General features: G+C 39.5%; 3 protein-coding genes across 3 annotated transcripts; 2 read left to right on the top strand and 1 right to left on the bottom strand.

Moving 5' to 3' along the window:
- The first annotated feature begins 1,160 nt into the window (after positions 1–1,160).
- On the top strand, positions 1,161–4,618 carry depdc7b (DEP domain containing 7, paralog b). The gene is made up of 9 exons (XM_067435952.1): positions 1,161–1,308; positions 1,388–1,832; positions 1,921–2,048; positions 3,023–3,215; positions 3,291–3,541; positions 3,617–3,759; positions 3,845–3,970; positions 4,042–4,117; positions 4,348–4,618. Exons 1-9 carry the CDS (start codon positions 1,197–1,199, stop codon positions 4,569–4,571), a joined length of 1,698 nt encoding a protein of 565 aa, XP_067292053.1. The 5' UTR covers positions 1,161–1,196; the 3' UTR covers positions 4,572–4,618.
- Positions 4,619–10,968: 6,350 nt separating this feature from the next.
- On the top strand, positions 10,969–12,758 carry ppib (peptidylprolyl isomerase B (cyclophilin B)). The gene is made up of 5 exons (XM_067435954.1): positions 10,969–11,179; positions 11,588–11,701; positions 11,783–11,876; positions 12,072–12,256; positions 12,386–12,758. Exons 1-5 carry the CDS (start codon positions 11,045–11,047, stop codon positions 12,506–12,508), a joined length of 651 nt encoding a protein of 216 aa, XP_067292055.1. The 5' UTR covers positions 10,969–11,044; the 3' UTR covers positions 12,509–12,758.
- Positions 12,759–12,981: 223 nt separating this feature from the next.
- On the bottom strand, positions 12,982–24,311 carry snx22 (sorting nexin 22). Its single transcript, XM_067435953.1, has 6 exons — positions 24,060–24,311; positions 17,794–17,982; positions 16,619–16,713; positions 13,661–13,699; positions 13,493–13,560; positions 12,982–13,404 (listed from the first exon to the last, which is right to left on the bottom strand). Exons 1-6 carry the CDS (start codon positions 24,147–24,149, stop codon positions 13,211–13,213), a joined length of 675 nt encoding a protein of 224 aa, XP_067292054.1. The 5' UTR covers positions 24,150–24,311; the 3' UTR covers positions 12,982–13,210.

The following is a 24,311-nucleotide window of genomic DNA, read 5'->3' as shown; positions in this document are numbered from 1 at the left end:
ATTTCAAATGATGACAGGAGAGATCCATCTGCCTCTGACACGGAAAACAGAAACAGCTGCCAAAGAGGAGAGACAGAAATACACCTATAGAATGTTACAAACAACAGATAGATAGATAGATAGATAGATAGATAGATAGATAGATAGATAGATAGATAGATAGATAGATAGATAGATAGATAGATAGATAGATAGATAGATAGATAGATAGATAGATAGATAGATAGGAAATGTGTTTACAGACAGACAGACAGACAGACAGACAGACAGACAGACAGACAGACAGACAGACAGACAGATAGATAGATAGATAGATAGATAGATAGATAGATAGATAGATAGATAGATAGATAGATAGATAGATAGATAGATAGATAGATAGGAAATGTGTTTACAGACAGACAGACAGACAGACAGACAGACAGACAGATAGATAGATAGATAGATAGATAGATAGATAGATAGATAGATAGATAGATAGATAGATAGATAGATAGATAGATAGATAGATAGATAGGAAATGTGTTTACAGACAGACAGACAGACAGACAGACAGACAGACAGATAGATAGATAGATAGATAGATAGATAGATAGATAGATAGATAGATAGATAGATAGATAGATAGATAGATAGATAGATAGAAAATGTGTTTACAGACAGACAGACAGACAGACAGACAGATAGATAGATAGATAGATAGATAGATAGATAGATAGATAGATAGATAGATAGATAGATAGATAGATAGATAGATAGACAGACAGACAGACAGACAGACAGACAGACAGACAGACAGACAGACAGACAGACAGACAGACAGACAGACAGACAGACAGACCATGAATCAAAACAGCTCATTATAAGGTCTATTTGAGCACAGAGTATTGTGGGATTCACCCAGTCTAGTATGCTTTAGTTGTGGGTAACCCTAACCCTAACTGAAGTCAAATGTAGCAGACCTAGATCAATTTAAATCCAGATACTTACCCACTGCACACAGTGTTCAGACTGCATCCTGAACATATCAGCTCGGAGCTCTATTCCAAATGTAGCCTCGTTTATTTAAAGATACTTTGCTGCCATCTAGTGTTGCCTCTTGTGTTTGCTTTTTGTACTAATTTTCACTGATTTCACTGATGTTAGCCAATCATGCAGAGGTCGCTAATGAGCTGCTGTTGATTAATGAGAAACTGATGAGTTTGAGTCAAACCTGCAGAGGAAGCGAATGCATGGCTTCAGTGCAAGATAAAGTTGCTGCTTTAAATATCGTGGGGAAATTATACAGTCCCATGAACCGACCTCTCTGTAAAGTATACTTTAAGCTAGTGTGTGTTTGAATCTTAAGCATAGATAAACACAGTAAAATGCTTTTCTGTTTCTTCAGATCACAGACTGATCAACAGACCTCAAGATGAACAAACAAATGTGGTTCAAAACAAAGAAATCTGGAGCCACATCATCAGTGTTCTCCAGGCTCAAGTGAAGGTCAAGAAACGCTGGCAGCATCTGAAATCTCACGAGAGCTGCTTCCTGGGCTCTGATGCCGTGGATGTCCTCCAGGCTCATCTTACTCAGAACCGGGTTCTCGAAGATGCCCTGGTCTCCAGAGCAATGGTGGCACGGCTGTGTCAGGTGCTGCTGGACTGTAAAGTGTTTGAGGCGGTGGGAACCAGAGTAATCCTGGGGAAGGTCAGTAAAGCAGGAGTCTTCCAGGACAGCAGCAGCAGCCTCTACAGGTTCCTGAACGCAGAGGATCTGTGCCTGGACATGCTTGAAGTGGCTCTTTTCCCTCACAGTGAAGAGAGCATAATGAACATCACCCCATGCAGGTGTTTCAGACCGCTGTAGATGTTTATGGTGCTGAATGCTTTTATTCTACTTGTGAGTTATAATGGTTGCAATTATTGACCTTTTTAGGCAGGACATCCTGTTGTTCTCTCACAGTACACCTGTGAAGTCAGGCCAGGCCTTAGGTCGTCTTATGGAGAAGCTGGACTTGACCGGACTTGTCGGTTCTCCTCCTGGTGAATTTCTTCCACCTTCTGGTGAGACCTTTGTTCAGAATTCCTGCATGTTTGAGGTACAAAGGCTGTACTGGTTATTTAATACAATAATATAATTTCATGTTACATGTTTAATTCAGTTATTGGCATCGATCTAACTAAATGACTATCGATTGGTTATTTAAAGCTGCAGGCCGTAACGTTTTTTTGGGTTAAAAATTATCCAAAATAAATTTGAGCAAGTACATAACCAGCCAGTGTTCAAAACTATCTGCTTACCGTAGCTTGATTTACAGCAGTACGCTTGTCATAATATTTTTAATTCCAGTGGTACTGGTGGATTTCCCTGGGAAATTCAAGCATTATGTTTGCGTCATTACGTCACATCTGTACACATAAAGAAGGAGTCCCGGTTAGCAGGCTATCGCATGTGAGAATGTTGAAAGTGGAGATAGCCTTTTGTCACACCACTTGATATAATTAAACCTCTCAATTTAATGGCTGATCCAAAAAGGTTCAAACGACAGTCACCAGTGACAACTGGAGATTCATCCGTTGTTAAATGCAAAAGTCTTCGGACTTCGGAGAGAAAAAAAAAGACTTCACCCGGGCGATGGGAAAACAAGAATAAATACAGGTGGTGTGAACTCCGTGGTGTGAACCGTTCAATGGTTGAATTAGGCTATGTAACAGTAGCACTATCCTAGAAATCTAGACCAACCCTAGTGGCAGAAAATTTAATCTGCCCGCGAGTGTCGTCTAGCAACTCTCAATACCCTTCTGAGCTGTATTCGCCTAACTCTTGCCGGGCCAATCACATTGTGTATAGAGTCGGTGGGCGGGGCCATAATGACGACGGTTGAGTTTGCGTGCTTCTAGTAAACACAGAAACTGGCAAACGGCGGTCTTTCGAATCTGCGTTTATACTTGTACAGGCTGTACATTTTTATTGAAAGCCCATTTTTGTCAGCGGTGCTGTACTCCTTTTAACAGTTTTTCCATATAAACTCCTTCAGTGGTCAGAGAAGTGTGGCATGAGCAGACGGTGCGGAGGCTGTCGCAGCTGATAGATCTCCCTCTGCTGGAGGGGGTGCTGAACTGCGCAAAGATTGTTTCTCCCCCGTCCCGGGGCAGTAATAACGAGCCGGACCTGCTCTACACCAGCAACTACCTTGACCGAGAGGTTCTGAAAGCCTTCAAAGAATCACAGTGAGAAATCTTTACCTTTAACCATCAAGAAATGAAACCTCAGATGAGCCTAATAATTTGTTTTCCTCCATCCAGAGCTGATGATTGGTTGTCGGCAGCCATAGACCTGCTGGATTTCCTTCCTGATCAGCTGGTGGTGGAGGTGAGCAGAGAGATGCCCACGTTTTCCTGTGAGGAAGAGGATGGACAGGTCACACCCTCAGGCCATGATGAATGTAAACTACTGCTGTTTCATGTGCTGGACAAACACTACGGACAGATGGACCGCAAGCCTCTCCTCTGTGACAGCATGGCAGATGTCTACAGCGAGATCATGGATCTCCTGGGTGAGTCTAACGCTCATTCTTTCCTCAAACAAAGTTTTTCTTTGTGTCTGAGCATCCGTTTACCTGTGTCATTAGCGAATGGAAAGTTTGAAGGAGCGCTGGAGGTTCTGCAGCTGACGCTGAAGCTGCTGTCTGCATCCGCCCGAGAGGAACTGCGCAGACTGCTGGAGTTTATGGCAGTGGCTGCAGACGCCACCAGTGTCCGGCTGCACAAAGAAGTGAGGAGTCATAAATCATGCATGTGAAGAGTTATTCACCACATGTCCGTCGTGTTTAAACTTGTTTCCCAAAATGATTTTTCAGATTGAAAACCGGGTGGTTGTGAAGAAGACGTTCACCAGAGCCGTCATCCAGAGCAAGAGTCTGACCAAAGGAAAGATGGACCTGCTGATGCTCTTCATGCTCGACAACCACCAGGAGATCTTCAAGGTTTCTCTCATCGACGTGCCTTTAATGAATTAAGGGAGTGAAGCTCTTGTGCCTAACTGACTTTTTATTAGATTCCAGGTTCTCTTCACAAACTGGTCAGTCAGAAACTGGACGACATTGTGAAACGCAGAGATTCTACGACTGCCGGTATGACGTTTAGAATATACATTTTTATTTGTAATGTTTAAACTTCGCTTTTATATTTTCAGGTTTAATTCTTTCTTTTTTTTTTTTAGTAATGATGCTTTTATTTCAGTTGTAGGTAACTTTAAAGTTCATTAAATTACACTGAGTAATGAATATTTATACTTGTATTGTAGCCATGATAATGTTTGAATATTTAAGCATTTATTGCATTTCTCTTCTGAATGTACTAGAGACCCCACTTTGTCAGCGAGTGCCAAGAGACGCATACACTGAGGCCATAAAGGACACGACTAAAAATGAGCTGTACTCTCTCCTGAAAAACATTGACGAAAACACCAAATATTCCCTGAAAGAGAAGCGGCGGCTCCTGGCACAGTTTTATAAGGGACATCCGGATATCTTCACGCAGTATTTTGGGTCTAGACTGAGCACGCTAAACCTTCTTGAAGTATAAGTTCACGGTGTCCTGCAAATGCTTTTTGTGAATGTCTTTATTCAAATAAATCAAAATAAACATTTAAGTGTCAAAGTTTGTGTCTTTGAATAGTAGCCTATACGTTAGATTTTCCACCTTAATGTGAAAATCCTTGATAGGCCTACAAATACAATATCCTTCATTAATAATACTGAAAATACTTTACAGTTAATACTTCTCCACCTGGCACGCTACTGGTGGGTTTAACACGATGACAGATAAGCGATGGGTTGTTGCCCGTTGACCACGCCTCTTGTGGTCTGAATGGTTGAAGGACTATCCAATTGTGTACAGTCACTCAAATAATGCTCGTTGATCACACCTCACAGAGCAGACTCCCCAGACCAATGTTCAATCTTAAAGGTGTCAAATGTATACTGTTGTCTGAGGTCAACTAATGATATGTGATTTTTACATTCAAAAACATCATAATAGGCTATTTTCTACACTGGTTTTGAGGCTGTCCTAAACGCTGGGTTTTGATGGCCGTGCTGCACTGGAGACTTGGAAGTAAACGCCCACGGCTAGGATTGGAGAAGATTTGCATATTTAATGAGCTTCAGCTCCTCAGTTCACATGAGGGAGGGATTGTTTTGAAAGTAATTCTCTTGACCACAGGGCTAATAAACGTCTTTATCAAACAAACAATGATTTATTTCTCATCCACCCACAGTTGATTGGACTATTGTTTTTGTATTACATAGCCCGCACGATTGTTCGATATAAGCACAAACTGCGTGCACTTCAAATGTCACGTAAAGAGGGAGAAAATAGTAGCGTAGAAATCTAGACGCACCCTAGCGGCAGCAAATCTGCCCGCGAGTGTCGTCTAGCAACTCTCAATACCCTTCTGAGCTGTAATCGCCAAACTCTTGCCGGCCAATCACATCGTGTATAGAGTAGGTGGGCGGGGCCATAATGACGATGGCCGAGTTGCGTTTGCATGCTTCTAGTAAACACAGAAACTGGCGAACGGTGGTCTTTTGAATCAGCTTTGACCGCGACTCTGGAAGACTTGGAGTTAAGCTTTTCTCTGAGAAAAGAACAAAGAACGGCACTGACGTCTTTCTTAAAAAGGGAGTTTTGCCGACCGGATACGGCGAATATTTAATCTGTCAACAAGCTCCGTTTCTCCTTCGTTGCTCTGGTTGGTTGTAGCGCTATCCTATCGCGTGCAGAGGGAGTTTGAAAGACAACCGTTTATCCCGCCCCTCGGATTGAGCCCGGTCTATGGTGAGTTTCCAGACCAAACATCTTGATGTGGGTCTGACTTGTCAGGCTAAGAAAATAGCAGAACAAGAAAGGAATATTACGAGATTCATCGGCCTCTAAATCAAGACGTTGAGCTTTGCGAGCCCTGGCCCATACATGTCTAGCAAGTCCTGCAAGCGACTAGCTAGCAAGCAACTGTGTTCTTCTGTGTTCTTCCACAACCAGGAATAGCCATATCTTGCTATCTTATTCTGCATGTTGTTTATTGCCGCTGGCTAGCGCAATCCGAACAGCTCCATGAGTTGGTGGGCGGGGCAACTGAACTACACATGCTTATTATTCTGTAGAGGTAGCGTTTTTGTCAGTAGATGACGTCAAAGTGCGAACACGATCGTTTTCTGGGCCTGGTGTCTATAAAAGCTTTTCTTTGACTAACAAGGACTATTTTCAGCTCTGGAACTTTCAGGATATTCTTATATTACCATGACCTTTTATATATCTAAAGCTCAAAGTAAAGTGGATTTCTCAATTCATCACCCCCCTTTAAAGTGAGCTTGGTCTGGACTCTGGTGATAGCCACACAAAGCGGCAGTAAGATGTGGTTTAATTTGTCATAGATATTCATACTTTTATGTATTGTAGATATGTATATTAAAATATCTTATTAAAATACGATCATTACTTATTTCTTTCTCTGTATTGTTGACTGGAAGTCTGTCAGTCCAGATGTGAGGAAGAGTGGAGTTCGAGCTCACCAGGTGTGATGGCTGTGGGTGCATCTACAAAAACACCACTGGATACTGTGGCAATGGAAAGAAGGGGATCTTCAGAGCTTTCTTTTCAGACAGAGATTTTGATGGATTCTGATCGATGGACTGCTACTACAGCATGAATGTGAATGGATGGATGGATGGAAGAAAAAGAAAAGAGATTTGTTTGGGGTCTTTCTTTCTTTCTTTCTATCTAACTATCTATCTATCTATCTGTCTATCTATCTATCTATCTATCTATCTATCCATCCATCCATCCATCCATCCATCCATCCATCTATCTATCTATCTATCTATCTATCTATCTATCTATCTATCTATCTATCTATCTATCTATCTATCTATCTATCTATCTATCTATCTATCTATCTATCTATCTATCTATCTATCTATCTAATCTATCTTTGAACCCAAGTCCTTTTGAAATTGAAACTGAATTTTAGGATAAAGCTGGGTCTGTGCGTTACTAAATTGGTTAGTCACTCGACAAAAGGTTACTAAACAATTATTTATCAACCATATAATTTGTCTCTATCAGACAAAACATTGATTTTAGGGTAACGCTTAACAAGGTTTCATGTTACTGCAATACATTTGATACAGTATTTATTTATCTTTGTTGGTATTATGTAATAAAAAATACAGCTGTTCATGTTCAGTAAATTATTTTTAATGTATATTAGTACGTTGGTAATACTTTAAAATAAGTGCTTTAAGTAATGCCCAGTGGTGGGCCGTCAGGGCCAGCAGGGCCTTCTCTGCTAGCCCTGTCAAAATCACACACACATATATATATATATATATATATATATATATATATATATATATATATATATATATATATATATATATATATATATATATATATATATATATATATATATATATATATATATATATGAGTTACGATTATATTTCCAGAAAGAATGTATGTATTTTTGGTGTATTTTCCATATGTCATCATCTAAACGCATCACAGCCCCGAGGACCAGCACTAGTAGAATAGCTTGCCTCCCATTGAAGCTGCTATTTTCCATTGGACCATAGCTTTGACTGACGTGGGTCATTAGCCAATCAAAATTTGATGTGTAGTGATAGACCGGCCCAGAGGCCCAGCGATGTGTCGGTGTGCTACCCCCTGCTGATGTCATCAGCCGTCTGAACTTTTCGCGGGTTGTGAGAATTCTGTGTGACATAAACTATGGCCGCCGCGGATGACAGGCTGCGTGCGAATGATCGATCCTGATGTCAAGCCGGTAATGTTAGCTAACAAGCAGTGTTTTTTCTGTTTCTTTGGATGTTCTGTTGGTCCGTATTTTTGTTTGTTTAAGAGTATTTGTGCCAGCTGATTTTGATTCTTTTCACCATTTGCCTAAACGGCGACACGTGAGTGCAGTATCATCAATAAATAGTCAAATTGCCTTTTTGTCTCGCGTGTACTTTTTGCTTGTCCCCTTCCCAACGAACACTATGAAAGCAAAGTTCGTAGTAGTATTGCGTACAGTGCATTATTGTATTTTGTATGTGTGTGTGTGTGTGTGTGTGTGTGTGTGTTATGACACACAGGAGAGGGTGAAATATGAGGACATTGGCCATGTCCCCACTTTTCAAAATGCTTATAAATCATACAGGATGAGGTTTTTTTAGAAAGTAAAAATGCAGAATGTTTCCTGTGATGGGTAGGTTTAGGGGCAGGGGCAGTGTAAGGGGATAGAAAATACGGTTTGTACGGTATAAAAACCATTGCGCCTATGGAATGTCCCCATATGTCACAAAAACAAACGTGTGCGTGTGGGTGTGTGTGTGTGTTGTTATGGCGTGGGGCGTGTTGATCGTTAGTGAAGGCCCTGACTAAAACCCCACGGTACGCTACTGGTAATGCCCAATGTGCAACGTGACAGTCACACAGGAATTATGTTAATAAGTGCTGTAAGCGCAATACGTGTTGGTTATCGCAAGCCATTTTAGCATTTAAACCTTTGTCTGACTATCTATAATTATATTTAAAGATAGTAACAATTGTATTTTGACTAGTGATAATTATAATTCGACTAGTCAAAATTATCGCAAGCCATTTTAACATTTAAACCTTTGTCTGACTATCTATAATTATATTTAAAGATAGTAACAATTGTATTTTGACTAGTGATAATTATAATTCGACTAGTCAAAATGACAATTAGAGATATCTGCAATTATAATTGCACTAGTAAGAAATCTGATTCGAGATATCTAAATACATTTTGACTAGTCAAAACTCTATTAAAGATATCTGTAATGAGGTCAGAGATATCTTCAATAGACGCGTCACACATACGCAAAGGTAATTAGAGATATCTCTAATTCAATTTCGACTAGTCACAACTCTATTTTAAGATATCTGAATTGTACCTGCTCCTAGTTGTCACATGCCTGTCCTGTCGTGTGTGCACTTGTGGGTTTTGTTATGTTGAGCATGTGCTCGTGTCCCTGTCAGTTCCCTCCCCCTTGTTACCTGACACTAGTCAAATCTGCGCTGTTGTGTAGGGTTGTGACGTGAGGACATTTTCCACCAATAATCGACGAGTGACAACATTTGGATGCATATGATTAAATGTCTCCAGCAGACCCAGTCAAAACATTTAAGAATGATTTAAAAAAAGATTACTGGTTAATAAATGTTTAAATAACATTGACATGATGTAGCTACTGATTACATTGATTAGTACATTGCGTTGTGTTTACTCGTGTCATAAAGGTAATAATCCACAAGGTGGGAGTGGTGTGTTGTATTATAGCAAAAGATCTGCGATGTGATATTCTGCTGTGTTGAGTGATGAGCGCCAGTGCGTTGAAAAGTTATTTTAAAATTATAACATATGTAATGTTGCACCAGAAATAAGGCCAAATGCTTAGCTTTAAATGTGTTCGTTTGGGAATGAAAACTAACACAATTGAATCCACAGCATGCACATCTAAACATTGTTTATTACTTTAATATATAGCCTAGAATTAGACAACAACCTTCTTGATCTTCTCAGCATATTATATGTCACTTTTACACATGTCCCAGGTACATTTTTTATTTTCATTCGTTTGATTTCCTTCTATATAAATGAGCTTAAAATGACCAAAGACGCAGGACTTTTATTATACAATTCTTAAACAAAATGGCAGATGACAACGGTTTCCACGGTAGGATTGGTTAATACAATGTTTAAGGTGTGGCTTAGCTAAGGCATATTTGCATGCATGTTTAAGATATCTATAAAGGAGTTTTGACTAGTCAGAATGTTAATTCCAGATATCTACATTTATATTCTTCCTAGTCACAAAGCTAATTGCAGATATCTCCAAAGAAAGATCTGTCTAGTCAAAAATCAGACAGAGATATCTATAATTAAATTGCAGATATCTTTAAATGTGTTTCGACTAGGAAGAATTCCAATTCAAGATATCTCGTATTAAGTTTTGCCTAGACAAAAATCCAATTCAAGATATCTTCAATTATAAATTGACTAGTAATAAATTATTTGCAGATATCTACAAATGTATTTTAGATATCTTTAAATTTGATGAATTAAAGATATCTTAAATGTGATTATGACTAGTCAAAAACCAGTTAGAGATATCTCTAATTATAATTTTTACTAGTGCAATTGTAATTTGAGATATCTCTAATTAGAATTCTGCCTAGTATTAAATCAATTAAAGATATCTTTAATTACAATTTCTACTAGTCAAAACTCATTTGAAGATATCTGGAAATATTTTCCAATGGAAGTCAATGGACGAATGTGACTAGTCAAAATAGCATTATAGATATCTTGAATGTATATTATGACTAGTCGAATTAACATTGTAGATATCTTCAATCCATATTATGACTAGTCACAATCACATTGTAGATATCTGGAACTGGAATTATGACTAGTCAAAACTGATTTATGACTAGTATGCGAAGCTGTATTTAATGCTAAAACGGCTTGCCATAGTTGGTAACACTTTACAATAAGTGATCTATGCATATACTTTGTACGGAGGCATTTATATTAACTTAGCTAGCCTTTTATTACCTTAATTAAATTTGCAGCATGTCATCACAAACATCACCTTTTAATAGCGCGTCCTGTGCCTTTAATGCTGATGCCTCTTCACTCTCCGTGGCTCCGTCCTTTCTTTACGCGTTTCAAACTCTGATTGGCTCATCAACACTCGACAGGCATACGCTCGTCCAATCAGAATCCGTTGATTTGTGACACGTCACACAGAGCAGAGTGCGCTTCCAGCGGTCGTTCTCAGATCAGTTTGAGGCGCCGCGTCTTCCTATAGTGACTGTATCTCCTTGGCTGTTCCTGGATCAGTTCTAGCGCTCAAATCCCGCCCGGGTCTGATCCTGATGTCTGGGCGCAGCTCAAATCTCCTCCCCGGATGCCCCAGAAACCCTAAAACACAGTCATCGCCACACACACAGTTTTTTTCGGGTCGTTCATGGTGCGGATCTGCGAGAGGAGGATGAAGTTTTTGGTGGCAGTCACATTGATCGTTGGCTCGGTGGTTTTCCTGCTTTTCCCGAGCGGATCGGAGGCGGATGAGAAGAAAAAGGGACCTAAAGTCACGGCTAAGGTAACGTACAGAGACGCCGCGCTACATTCACTGCTACGTTGTATCAGGCCTTTTGCATACAAACGATATAATTCGGATCTCAGTTCGAATTTCTAATGTTGCATTCACACTTAAATTCAGCGTGCCAGATCGACGGAGCCAAATTATTATTGCTTGCAAAGTGTCCGTGTGCTTTTTCATATGCTCTTCCCCACGTTAATTGCTTTTGTGCAAAATATAATCTTTTACGGCCAGTAACACTACACAAATGCTTCATAATTTAATCGTGCATCATTATTTGTCGCTTAACCCGTAGTCTAATGATAAATGGGGGGTTTATGGCCTCGTGGTAAAGTGGAATTCCTATATTAAAATGCATCTGCACAACTGATTTTCCCTGCGCGACTCTGGATTTGGTTGTTTTCTCAGGTTTACTTTGACATCAGGATCGGAGACGAGGATGCAGGACGGATAGTCATTGGACTTTTTGGAAAGACTGTCCCTAAAACGGCGGAGAATTTTCTCCTGCTGGCCACTGGAGAGGTGAGCGCGTCTTTCCACTGGGGGTCAGTATTCATGAATCACAAATGAAATGTGACTAAATGATGCGGTTCTGATTTCCAGAAAGGATTTGGTTACAAGGGCAGCAAGTTCCATCGGGTGATTAAAGACTTCATGATCCAGGGAGGAGATTTCACCAGGGGAGATGGAACCGGAGGTATCAAAATACTTTAAAAAACTATTTAAAATCAAGTTATCTTTATTATTCATCTTGTTTTAAGATTAGAACTCAGTCATTAACCCAATACATCAAGTATTATTATTTTTAGACATTAAAGGGGCTTTGAGGTAACTCTGATGCCAAACAAACAATAAAAATAGATTTTTAATGCATTTGTATGTCATTATGTAGGTAAGAGCATCTATGGAGACCGTTTTCCTGATGAGAACTTCAAGCTGAAGCATTACGGTCCTGGTTGGCTCAGTATGGCCAATGCCGGCAAAGACACCAACGGCTCCCAGTTCTTCATCACCACGGTCCAAACGCCTTGGCTGGACGGCAAGCACGTTGTGTTTGGCAAAATCCTGGAGGGCATGGTGAGGATCTCCACTTTGTCCATCTGTGGAGATGTTAGCTGTGCTTCCATATTTATTTCACTCATTGAGTTATACATATTACTTCAATTATTTGTGGTAATTTTGAGCATTGTCTTTTCACTCTTCTAGGATGTGGTGAGAAAGATCGAGGGTACGAAGACAGATGGGCGAGATAAACCTCTCAAGGACGTCATGATCCACGACAGTGGCAAGCTTGAAGTGGAAAAGCCTTTTGCAGTAGCTAAAGAGTAATTTAAGTTTGAGGGAACAACAGGACTCTGGGTTTAAGGGGATTGTATTAGGTGCCACTAGAGATCTAGTGGAAAGTATATGTGCTTGTTGGAGCTCCGCCCCCCTTGCGGGAATGTCTCGCATCAATCCTGATCCGCAGAGCGGCACATCCTGGGTCCAGTTCTAACAGGCATTCCAATCGGTCAGATTTCTGACCCACTTCAACCTCCTTTTATAATCAAATCTTCAATAAAGGATCCGGGTTTTCTTACTGCTGTTGTCTTGCTTGAATAATTCTTTAACAGAAATACTCATCATAAAATTGTTTCAATGCAGACGAATGGCTTGACACGGTCAAAATCAGTGACCCAAACCCAGGTTTGAAATGTAAATTTCATGATGAAATGTCAAGGTTATATTTTCCTAATTTTAAAGGAAAAAATATAGCTCATAAAATATTTAATTTCATAAGACCATTAAGATAAGTCTGAAAATCAAGGACAAAACCAGATTTTAATATGGTATAAAGGTTTTTTTGTTGTTGTCTGTGCAAAAAGTAACACTGTAAATATACATCATTTGATTGGGGTCCCTAAAAATATGCTTTTAACTACATTTTATGACAGATTTGTAAAATTCACATGAGACATTCATTCGATTGTAAACATGCAAAGGGACATTTAAAGCTGATGGAGTTGCTAGGCAACACTGCAGCGATTGCGCTTATATTCTCTGTGACTCCGGCAGTGAGCTGATGTCGCTTCTGTTTATGGTAATGGTGGGGATTCTGGGATGCACGGGCAGCTCTGGTGCACAGGCGAGACTGCCGGGTTTACCGCAGCTCTTCTTGAAACTCACTTTGACGTCTCTGGGGTACAAACCCTGCAGGACACCGGCCGTCACAATATCAGGGAGATCTGAGGGGGACATGACCACAATATAATGTTTCTCAAGATAGTTTCTGGGAGTAAAAAGGACTGTAAGGACATAATCTGCCAGGTTTACCTGATTTGCGTTCAAGCTGGTAAGGGTCAGTCGCGAAACCAACTACTCGCTGATGGAATGACTGAAATCTATAAAAATACATAAATACTGTTTAGAATAAATTTCTCTACATTTGAATCCAAATGTAGGCGGAATAAATACAGTTAAATGAGATGAGGGTGAACATACCTGTATCCTTGCTCTTGACAGTCATCTGACTGGTTTTCACTGAAAAATGACAATTAGAACCTTGATAAGTTAAAATGATTTAATTCACATTCACATTAAATTATGGAAAGTGCCCTATTAGGCTATTTCAAAGGTTCCTATAATATTGTTTTGGAGATCTACAATAGGTTTACATGCATTCAAGGTTAAAAAACAACTTTTCTCATGATACACATTGCCGCATCACCATTTTTCTCACAGTGTCTGAAATGGTTAGATACACTTCTTTTCTAAAAGTCTACTCTGATTGGTCAGATGGCCCAGTCTGTTGTGATTGGTCTACTCTGATTGGTCAGAAAACTCATTAAAATTTAGTCGGTTAATGCCGAGTTCAGACTGCACTATTTTCAAACTGGTCGGATCGCTGCTGATCGGATCGCTGCGGACTAGGGCTGCACGTTTTCAAGTTTTTCATTAACCGTTAACCGAGGCCCTTAGCGGTTAATACTCGGTTAACCATAGTGTGTGTCAGGGTTATTTTTAGCTTATTAATTTGACGACCACCATCTCCGTAGTGAACGCGCCTATATAGAGAAATGCACATCATGGATTACCTAATCAGAAAGTAGCCTATTTCTTTTCGTTTTAAATTGTTAAAAGACATTTCAAGTTTCTTAAGATCTATTTAATGTCTGCGAGGCGTACGCTGAGTTTCGTTAAATTAGGATGAGATGCGCTCCAGTTCACGAGCAATGCGAGTGGCCACGAGGGCGCCTGCACGATTAGAGCATGTAACGTTAGTAAAATATGCAGCCGAGAATGATTCACACAGACAGCGTTTGACTCGCGCGGCTGATGAGCCTCTCCCGGCAGAGAGTTCAAGCATCTGTGGACTCGTCCCTTCAGCTCTGGCCATCTTGCTTTCAGTCCGCGAATAGCTTTTTTGTTTTCTTCATTACAGTTAAAGTAACGTCTGCTTTTCTCTAGTCATTTACAAGTTTCTCACTTCAAAATTTCTTTCTTCTGATCCGTTATGCACAGCGCGGGCGGCTCCCGCTCTGCTTCTGCCCTAATGCGACTTTTACTCCAGTGCGACGTGTTATTTTCCTCTTCATGATGCATATTTTGACTGATGCGACTCATACTCCGGAGCAACTTATAGCCTGAAAAATGCGGTAAGCACTGCATTGCAATACTTGAATTTTGCCCCGTCACTCTCATTTTTAAAGTGCTCCCACGCTTTCTTTGCCCGCTTCATTGCCCGCTTAGAAAGCTGGTCATGACTTCTTCTTGTGGATATTACAAATGTCTGGGAGCGCTCTGGCGGTCTCTAGGGGTGCAAACATATATTACAACTAAATTCAAGGCACGTCATTGACGTCACTTAACCGAGCAAAATGTTTCACTCGGTTACGCAATTTTTAACGGTTAATCGGTCAATCGGTTAACCATGGACACCCCTACTGCGAACACTGCATGACTATCTGGGGTATCATTCAGGCCCCGTCCACACGAAGCCAGCGCTTTCCCAATCCGAATTTTTCCCCCCCTCGTTTCAAGAAATATCTGCGTCCACACGAAATTACCGAAATTGACTAAAAACGATGTAGTTTGCATGCCAGGCCCGTGTGTGGCGCTGTAATTCTGCCACAGAAATACACTAATAACGGAGAAGAAGAGTTGTGGCTAGAAGGGGTATAGCGGTGGTAGGATGTGAGACAAAATCAATAAAATAACAATATATATATATATATTTGCTACTTAACAGATGTGTTTTATTAATGCCTACACCTACCCCAACCCAAAACATACCCTTACAATAATGTGGATACGGTAATTAAATGACGCGATTTTGATGTGCGCATGCCCAGTGCCCGTAGTTGTATCCCTTAACTCTTTCACCGTGCTGGACGTAGTGCGATGACATCACCGTTTCAGAAAATATACGGATTCGCTGTACACACAAAAACGCAAGATTGTCATTTTCAGGTTTATCCACTTTGGGATCCGGTTTCGAAAAATATCGGATTCATGTTTCCAAAACACCGGATCCGTGTGGACGAAACGCTGATACCGTACAAAATGTATACGTCTCCGTGTGGACGGGGCCTCAGTCACTGCTGTGTTCACACTGACCGATGGATCGGCGACAGGGGTTCACACTGCATGACTGAACAAGAGGAAGAACTCTCTTCCAGTGTGCTAACTACGTTTCCCAACTAAACGCACGAGCGATGTGACAAGTAAACAACGCAAGATCACACACGTCAGACTGGAATTGTTATTAAAAATGATAAACTGCAGAAAGTTTGCTATCCAAATGATCTGCGCTGATTTGCAGTGAAAAGGAGAAAAATAAAAAAAAAGGTTATGGAGGAGGAAATTGTTGGGGAGACAGAGGAAGGATTGTGTTCTGCAAAGAGAGTTTGAGGCAAATCATTTTGCAATGTGCTGCTACTGCGGCTGGACCTATAAATGTTTGGGATTTGGTTCTGTTTGATAGAACTGTAAATATATCTATTAAAATACTGATATTCTGTCTATAACTCCTCTCTGAACCTCCTGCTGCCCTGTTTCTCACTCTCTAATTGGCTGTAGGTCATCGCCGATGTGAATTTCAGTCAGAACACATTTCACACAGCAGGAGTTTGAATCGCGTCCAGATATTTAGCATGCCAAATGTCTCGCGGGTGTCGTCGACTCGTCTGCGATTCCCTCTGATTGCGTCTGACTGGCCTTGTGCAAATGCGTTACAAGCATGCATTGGTACGCAGGAAGTACAGGAGTTACTGATGACTCGTTTCAGAATCGGTTCTGTCTTTTAGGTGACAATCACTTTGTGATTCTTTGACACTTTAAGTGACTTTGTGATTTTTTAAGGCAATATGAAACCAGTATGTGAAAAAGCATAAGAGGGGCACTTGGATGAATATTTAGAGACATTGCTAGATTACACTGTGATCTGGAATAAACACATACTCAGAGCTGCAGTTCTTGCTCGCTGAATGAAAATGTTTGACCTGCAGGAAGTCCAGGAGCTCTTGAGGGACAACATCAATCTGATACAGAATCACCTGCAATTGGCAGACAATGAAAAACAACATTACAACTTCAGTATGACATTATCTTAATATAGTCCAATATATTTGATATATTAAAATGATATGTAATATACACAACAGTTCGATGTTGATGTCGACAATTTAAAATACAAATATGCAACTTTGGTGCTCAAGAAACATTTATTATCGATGTTGAAAACAGTTGTGCTGCTTAATGTGTTTGTGGAAACTGTGATAGATTTTTTGAGAATTCTTTAATGATTAGAAAATGGACAAAAGAACAGCATTTACTTGAAAACGAAAATTATTATTAAGTTACTGTCAGTTTATAATGCTTCCTTGCTGAAATGTCTTCACACACAAAAAAAAATCCTAAAAAAATAACAGGATTTATTTCACATCATTATATTCGAATATACACCCAAAACAAAGCAATGAAGGGTGAGAGTGATATTGGAATAGCATAATATGTTTGCAGTATGTTGTACGTAGCATAGACCAGGGGTTTTCAAACTTTATGATGCCAAGGACCCACAAATATGATAAACCTAAATGAGCGAACCCCTTCCTAAAATCCATTTATATTGTATGAAAAACGTTAAAAACTGTTAGATAAGCAGTAAGTGTGACATTATAAATACAATATTTTGTTTCCAAATTAAATAGGCTATTCTTAATGTTGGATGAATAAACCCGAAGCAGAACATTTTTCAATTAAAATGTATTTGTATAAGCAACTTTCACAATAGATATGTAAGCAGCTTACGTCCTGCGTTAATAACACTGGCTTAAAACCCCAGTGAGCGAGATAAAGGGGCCGCTATAGTGAGGAAAACTCACTACAAAGATACAAAGCAAACTTATACAATTCTAGAAAGTATGTATATGGCAAGAAAGGAGATGAAAGAGTAATTAGATTGTTCAGTAGACGTTTCAAAATTTTCTGGAGACCCCTAGAACCTTCCGGAGGAGACCCCCAGTTTGAAAACCCCCCGAGTCTGAGACTGTACAAATTTGAGAAATTATAAGCTATATAAAGTAATTCAAATTATTATTAAAATCCCTATAATAGCATATATCGACGAAGCTCACCTGAATGTAGTCTTCCAGTTCCTGTCGTCTTTGCTCCAGCGGTTTGGTCCGCAGGTGCTGGTTTCTCTTACTGGGGAAATCGGGAGCACGCAGAATCTTCTTCAGCTTCCTGTGAAGCGTCTGAAATTCACTGTATCGCCGTAAAACAAAGTGTTTCCTTCCATTGAAGAGAATCTCAACCCTGAAGAGCTGAAATACAAGGAAGTCCATATAAATAATAAATAAAAAACGCTGTAAACTATTAAATCAGACTAAAGTACACCGTGCAGTGCTGATTATTGAACAGCAGGAGGCGCTAGTGCTCATTCTCCTTCGTTTTGCATCAGTGCGCCCTCTCGAGCTCTCATGTGGTCACGGCAGGTTACAACAGTAGAAACAAGTAATTATTAATCAAATTAAAGTATGTCATTAATAAATACCAAAGACTATTCGCTGTGAATTACCTCATTAAAAATGACTGTACAAATGTGTAGTCTTAATATAGGTCATGTAAGTTTACACAGGTGTGGCAGTTCCTCCAGGATCACACCCTTCAGCATTGAGAATGGCTCTTTATAGAGACTCACGGGGCTTTATTGTCCAAAACACAAAGAAATGTCAATATGACATATCTAAAACCCTTTGTCTCCAGAGATCCTGACAGAACAACAGCGTTACTGCTTCTGTCAGCCACTGAACTCCATCTGAGACTTTTTCTTTTCTTTTTTGACATGTGACGACAACTGATGTGTTAATTGTTGCATAGTGGCAATAGTTTTGAATACTCTTAGAATTCAGTGTGTACTTCACTATAGGCCTAAACTCCACTCAACTGCCAGTATTGCTATCTTGGTGTGTGTGAGAGCAGATCTGAGAATTAGCAGTTTCCCATTTTCCACCCATAACAAAAGAACACAGAACATTCAGTTCCACCAAACATTTCCCACTGTGAGCTTAATCTTTTGCTTCTCAATTACCTCAAATATTTTCTCACTAAATCAGAGAGCGAGAGAGAGAGAGAGAGAGAGAGAGAGAGAGAGAGAGAGAGAGAGAGAGAGAGAGAGAGAGAGCGAGAGAGCAGAGAGAGAGAGAGAGAGAGAGAGAGAGAGAGAGAGAGAGAGAGAGAGAGGAAAATAAAAATGATTGTTTCTCGAGCATGTTTTGACAAGTCAGTGCTCAAGCATGCTCAACACGGTGATAGGGAATATCTTTGCAATGTTATGATCTGCTAAGACTAAAATTAAGAGCTATTCAAGTATTTAAAGGCACAGGTATTTATATATATATATATATATATATATATATATATATATATATATATATATATATATACACACACACACACACAAACACACACATACAGATGAACATACAAACTTAAAAATAAACGTATTATAATTAGTGCTGGGGATTTTTTTTTAGATTAATATGTGTATATTGTGCATAATTATTACTATAAATACACAGACATGCATTTACATATTTAAGAAAAACATATTATATTTATATTATATATATATATATATATATATATATATATATATATATATATATATATATATATATATATATATATATTTCTTAAATATATACGTGTGTGTGTGTGTGCATGTATTTATATATACATAATAATTATACACAATTCACACACATATTTTGTAAACACAAACTTTTATTTTGGATGCAATTAATCGCGATTCATATTTCCCCAGAACTAATTATAATATAAATATGTAAATAAATGTTTAAATAGATAAATATATTATATTTAAAATATTTATTTCCATACAATGAGAACCATTATTTATATATATATATATATATATATATATATATATATATATATATATATATATATATATATATATATATATATATATATATATATAATTGTATAAATATAATATGTATTACAATAATATAGTAATGTTTTGCATTATTCACAGCACACAAGGACACATCACAAAAGTAAAAGCATCACACAATACCAAGAAAATGTCTTTTAATTTCTGTATGATTTGAATGGTTTGGAGTCCATATATACTATTTTATGATATATTTTTTTAAAGTATTGGTGCATGGTAGCCTCAGTCCCCTTCACTTTCATTTGATAGAAAACAGCAGCCAGGACATTTAACAGAAAAACTAATGGTTTGAGGAAAAAAAAACTCACATCCAAGGTTTGGAACAACATGAGGCTGAGTAAACGATGGCAGAATTTTCATTGTTAGTTGAACTATCCCTCTATATCAGTGAATGCTACACAATTAGCCGTGAAATTCTAGTACAGACCATACGTCTTTGTTCTCGCTGAGCTTCTGGGTAAAGTGAGTTAGTGCAGGCGGGTGGACAGCATTCCTGGTTAACCATGCCGAGGACACACATCTGTTTTGGGCACCAGATTGTGTGTGTTTTGGTGGTCACGAGGGCTCGAATTAAACCCAGTTTCTCCCTCTCTCGGTCTTATAGAGCACTCATTGTTGCTGATGTTCAGAGCTGGATACTTCCGCTGGGATGAAGAGCATTTTTCTCACGCACAAATCACTCTATTCATCTGCAGTACAGTTATACTCATCTTTCTCGGCTGTGACCTCTCGACCTCCGTTCTTCTGAAGTTCCTCAGTTCACTCTGTTCTGAGATGTTGACTACTCGATCTGACAGGTGCGAGTGTGTGTTTGGCATCACGGCTTTGACTGACATCAGCATGTTGCCGTGTGGTTTGTGATTCAGCTGTGATTTAGCTGTTCTACTTTTAGCAACTGCCCCCGTTAAAGCCTCTCGTTCAGATTTCTGACCACAAAAGCTCCACCACTTCTGATAATAAACTTGTCAGATCATACAGAAACACGGGATGTGAGAGAAAGGCACATGTTCTAGTTCAAAACAGTAAAATATTAGGGTTTGCTCAGATGATTTGACTGTATCGTTTTAACTAGAGGATTCACAAAACATCTTTTAAGTGTTGTGAAAGCACAGTGCGTTCTTTCCTTTACTCTTGGCTGGGTCGGTTGCAGCTGGACTTCACGCGACACACTGGTTCTACTATTTAAAAACCAGAGAGCACAATGAACAGTGTAAAATACTCAAATAATCCAGAAATTAAGAGTAAAATTCAACATTTAGATCCAAAGACGTGATACCCCCATGTCTATTTACAGTAAGTACAAATAGCCCACATTGTTGGCAGAGGTTATTTACACTAACTCCATCCACTGACATCTGGCTGTCCGCAAACAGTGACGATTGTTGCCAAAGTCCCTTTCAAGGAAAAGTCTGTTCACTCTGCGGCCATATTTGCAATGCCTCTGGGCAGCTATTTCAGGCATAGAAGACCAAGACCTATTTATTTGAGTGCCTGAAATCTCAAAAACTGCGTGGTGAACTCACAATAACATATTTCAAATCAGCAACAAAATCTTATTCTTTTAATAGTAAATAGTTTAGTATTCTCAAATAGCTTTAAGAAAGCATATTTTTCAGCCAGTGCCGATGTGCAGTCCTAACACTGCAATTACACAGGGCGATGATAATTGCCCGAGAAGATTGTCTGAAGACCGCCATAGGGAGAGAGACAGCCAATTACATCACTGGGCTAGGGTATTTGCATAGGCAATCTGATTGGCGTACACCTGAGTTAGCACTTTACAACATATTTCAACCTCTGCCATGAGCAAGCGACAACCTCCCAGAGTTTCTGTTGAAGCCAGTACGGAAGTGACTTAAATGGTAATTCCTCGACTGGCCACTAGGGACAGGCTCCAGAAGGGAGCAGAATCTCATTGAGCCCCATGTTAAAGGTCCCGTTTTTTGTGTTTTTGAAGCCTTGATTGTGTTTACAGTGTGCAATATAACATGAGTTCATGTTTCCCGTGTAAAAAAAACAGTATTTTTCACACAATTTACTTATCTGTACAGCGCTGTTTCCTCTGTCCTAAAAACGGCCTGATGATTTCCTTGTTCTATGAAGTCCCTCCTTCAGAAATACATAACGAGTTCTGATTGGGCCAGCGCTTCCGGTGTTGTGATTGGACAGCAGCTTAGCGCACTTTGCCCGGAAAGGTCCCGCCTCTTACCATAATGGGGAGATGCAAGCGCTGAATGCGCGCTCAATGCGCATGAGAGAGCAACGAGACCACGCCCCTTATTTTGCGTGTTCTTGTGGGCGGAGGGTTAATCAACAAACGGTTCTAGTGACGTCATTCCTGAAGGAAGTGCAGGGCTGTAGTCCAAACCGGCCGTTCGCTGTAGGCTTTGAAAGGGAACTTCTGTTAAATAAAATATCTTGCTTGGCATTGAACTTTGAGCTTTATAATTTTACAGTTAATATTTATGCTTTAACAGCAACATTACACACTAACTAAAGTTTGAAAGATGGGATCGCAAAGAACAAGACCTTTAAATTGCCCAACGTTACAGCAGAAAAAAAAAAAAACATTTACAGCCCGTTACAAATTGTGGTTTTGGTCTATACGGCAAATTTTGCCCTTCATGACAACTGTGAGGGGGGTGAATTTTGTTTACAGTCTATGGCCAAGAGCAACGCCAGTGACGAGACGCAGTAGAACCCACAATTAGGTTCGGCAAGGCATGATGTCACCCATACAAAGTAAATGAGAAGTGTTAATGCAGACGCCCCATGTAAGTGCACCGTAAGCGCGAGCCTCAGGTTTCTATGGGAACCGGAGCTTCTAACGGCAGCTGCAGTGACGCAATGACTTTATCAATCAGCGATCTTTTACTTAGAAGATGGGATGTATTCCACGTTGCAGTGTCCTATATCTATAGTCTTTGCAGTTGCATAACTATGAACAAAATTCAATGACGCAACGCTTGATTGTTTATCAAGGCACACGTGATCCAAGTTGGCCGTTACACTTTCTCTAATATTAAAGCCATAGACCATTGTATCTCCTAATAATAAGACTCTGGCTGTGTCATCCCCGATACCCTTTAATATGACACTATTTAAGGGGACACCCACTTGTAATGGTGTCCAGAACCATTGTGGACATTATCTAATGATTGGTCAACAGTATCAAGAATTTTTCGAAAATGTCACGCCCCTTACCATAACCAGCTTGTCAGGTGTAAAATCTAACTAATGTCGTCAGTTTTGCCTTATCAATTCGATAAATTCAGGGTGAAGATATGGAGACAAGACACTACTAATGCAACTCAACCAGGCCCGCCCCTTTATTATGCATGCCTTGGGCGAAAATTATGTAAATTAGGAATAGTGACGTGTTTGTTCCCAGAAGAAAATTCAAGACTACAGTAGAGTCGTTTCAGGGACCTGAACTGATATAGAGAACTTCCCTCAGGAGGGACTTTGCAGATCTTTTTCATGCTTCAACAGCAACATCACACACTAAAGAAAGTTGAAAATATATAAAAAGCATAATAAGTTCTCTTTAAATGTGTCGAGATGTTTCAGACAACGTGTTGCGTCAAACAAGTTCTGTCATATTCCTGCTCCTAAGCGATGCCAGTAGAGTTGAGCATTTCTATTCTTTAGAATTGCATATTTCGTAATTTGCCCCTAGGCGTTCAAATCCGCTAAAGACACACCTTAGCACTTAACCAACTTGTTACCTTAAATTTTATTGCATTTAAAAGCTTGCATCTACTGTGCTAATAATACCATGCCCGTATTTTCTCATGCTGCTTATTGAAGGCAAGGCAAACACGTGCAAATAACGTTGTGACATAAAAATATAAGCGCACAAAAAAAGAAGCCATCCGTAGTCGGAAGATCATCTAATTGTTGCACCAGCCCTCTTGCATTTTACATTTCTACATGATTACAAGCAACGTTGCAATACTAACAGAACATTATTCAGCAATAACGTGTTTGTTGTTGTCTGTTAAATAAATAAATGTTTCTAACTTTTGTCATGCATGCATTTAATATAGGCTATATATATATATATATATGACAACATGATGTCATGAAAGCTGACAGTGCATCTTCTAAGGATTTGAATTCTGAAATTCAAGGGACTGCAGTAATTTATCACAGCAACCATAGCTTTGCCAAACTTAAATATATATAGCCTAGTAAACATAAGATATTTTAGAAATACACTATACTTCTCATTAATTCACTATAGTTTACAGTGATATAAACAATAGTTTGAATGGCTAAAGGATGCTAATAAATTAATTTTCAAAATTAATGACATGACCACAAAATCACGTGCGAAACGTCAAACTCACGTTCGCGCTCTATAATATTTCAGTCCTAACTGAGGAACCACACATATCCACGAGTTTCTGTCTGACTTACTTTGCGCAACTTTCCCGTCTCGTCCACTTCCCTCGTGAGAGACGGAATAAAGACCTCGATGACTGGAGACACACACTGATGGTCCAACATCCCAAACACAGATCACACACTGAACTGAAGATCAGCAGCCTCATGAGTCCTGATCTGATCAAACCGCCGTGGATCTCCAGAGCCCAGAGCTCCTCCTACCCACACACACACTCACACACAATCGCTCTCTCTCTCTCTCTCTCATTCACACTCACACACACA

The sequence above is a fragment of the Pseudorasbora parva genome, chromosome 25 (genome assembly GCF_024679245.1).
Source record: "Pseudorasbora parva isolate DD20220531a chromosome 25, ASM2467924v1, whole genome shotgun sequence".
NCBI classification, from domain to species: Eukaryota; Metazoa; Chordata; class Actinopteri; order Cypriniformes; family Gobionidae; genus Pseudorasbora; species Pseudorasbora parva.
The sequence above is the reverse complement of the archived record's forward strand: the minus strand, read 5'-3'. Positions and strand labels throughout refer to the sequence as shown.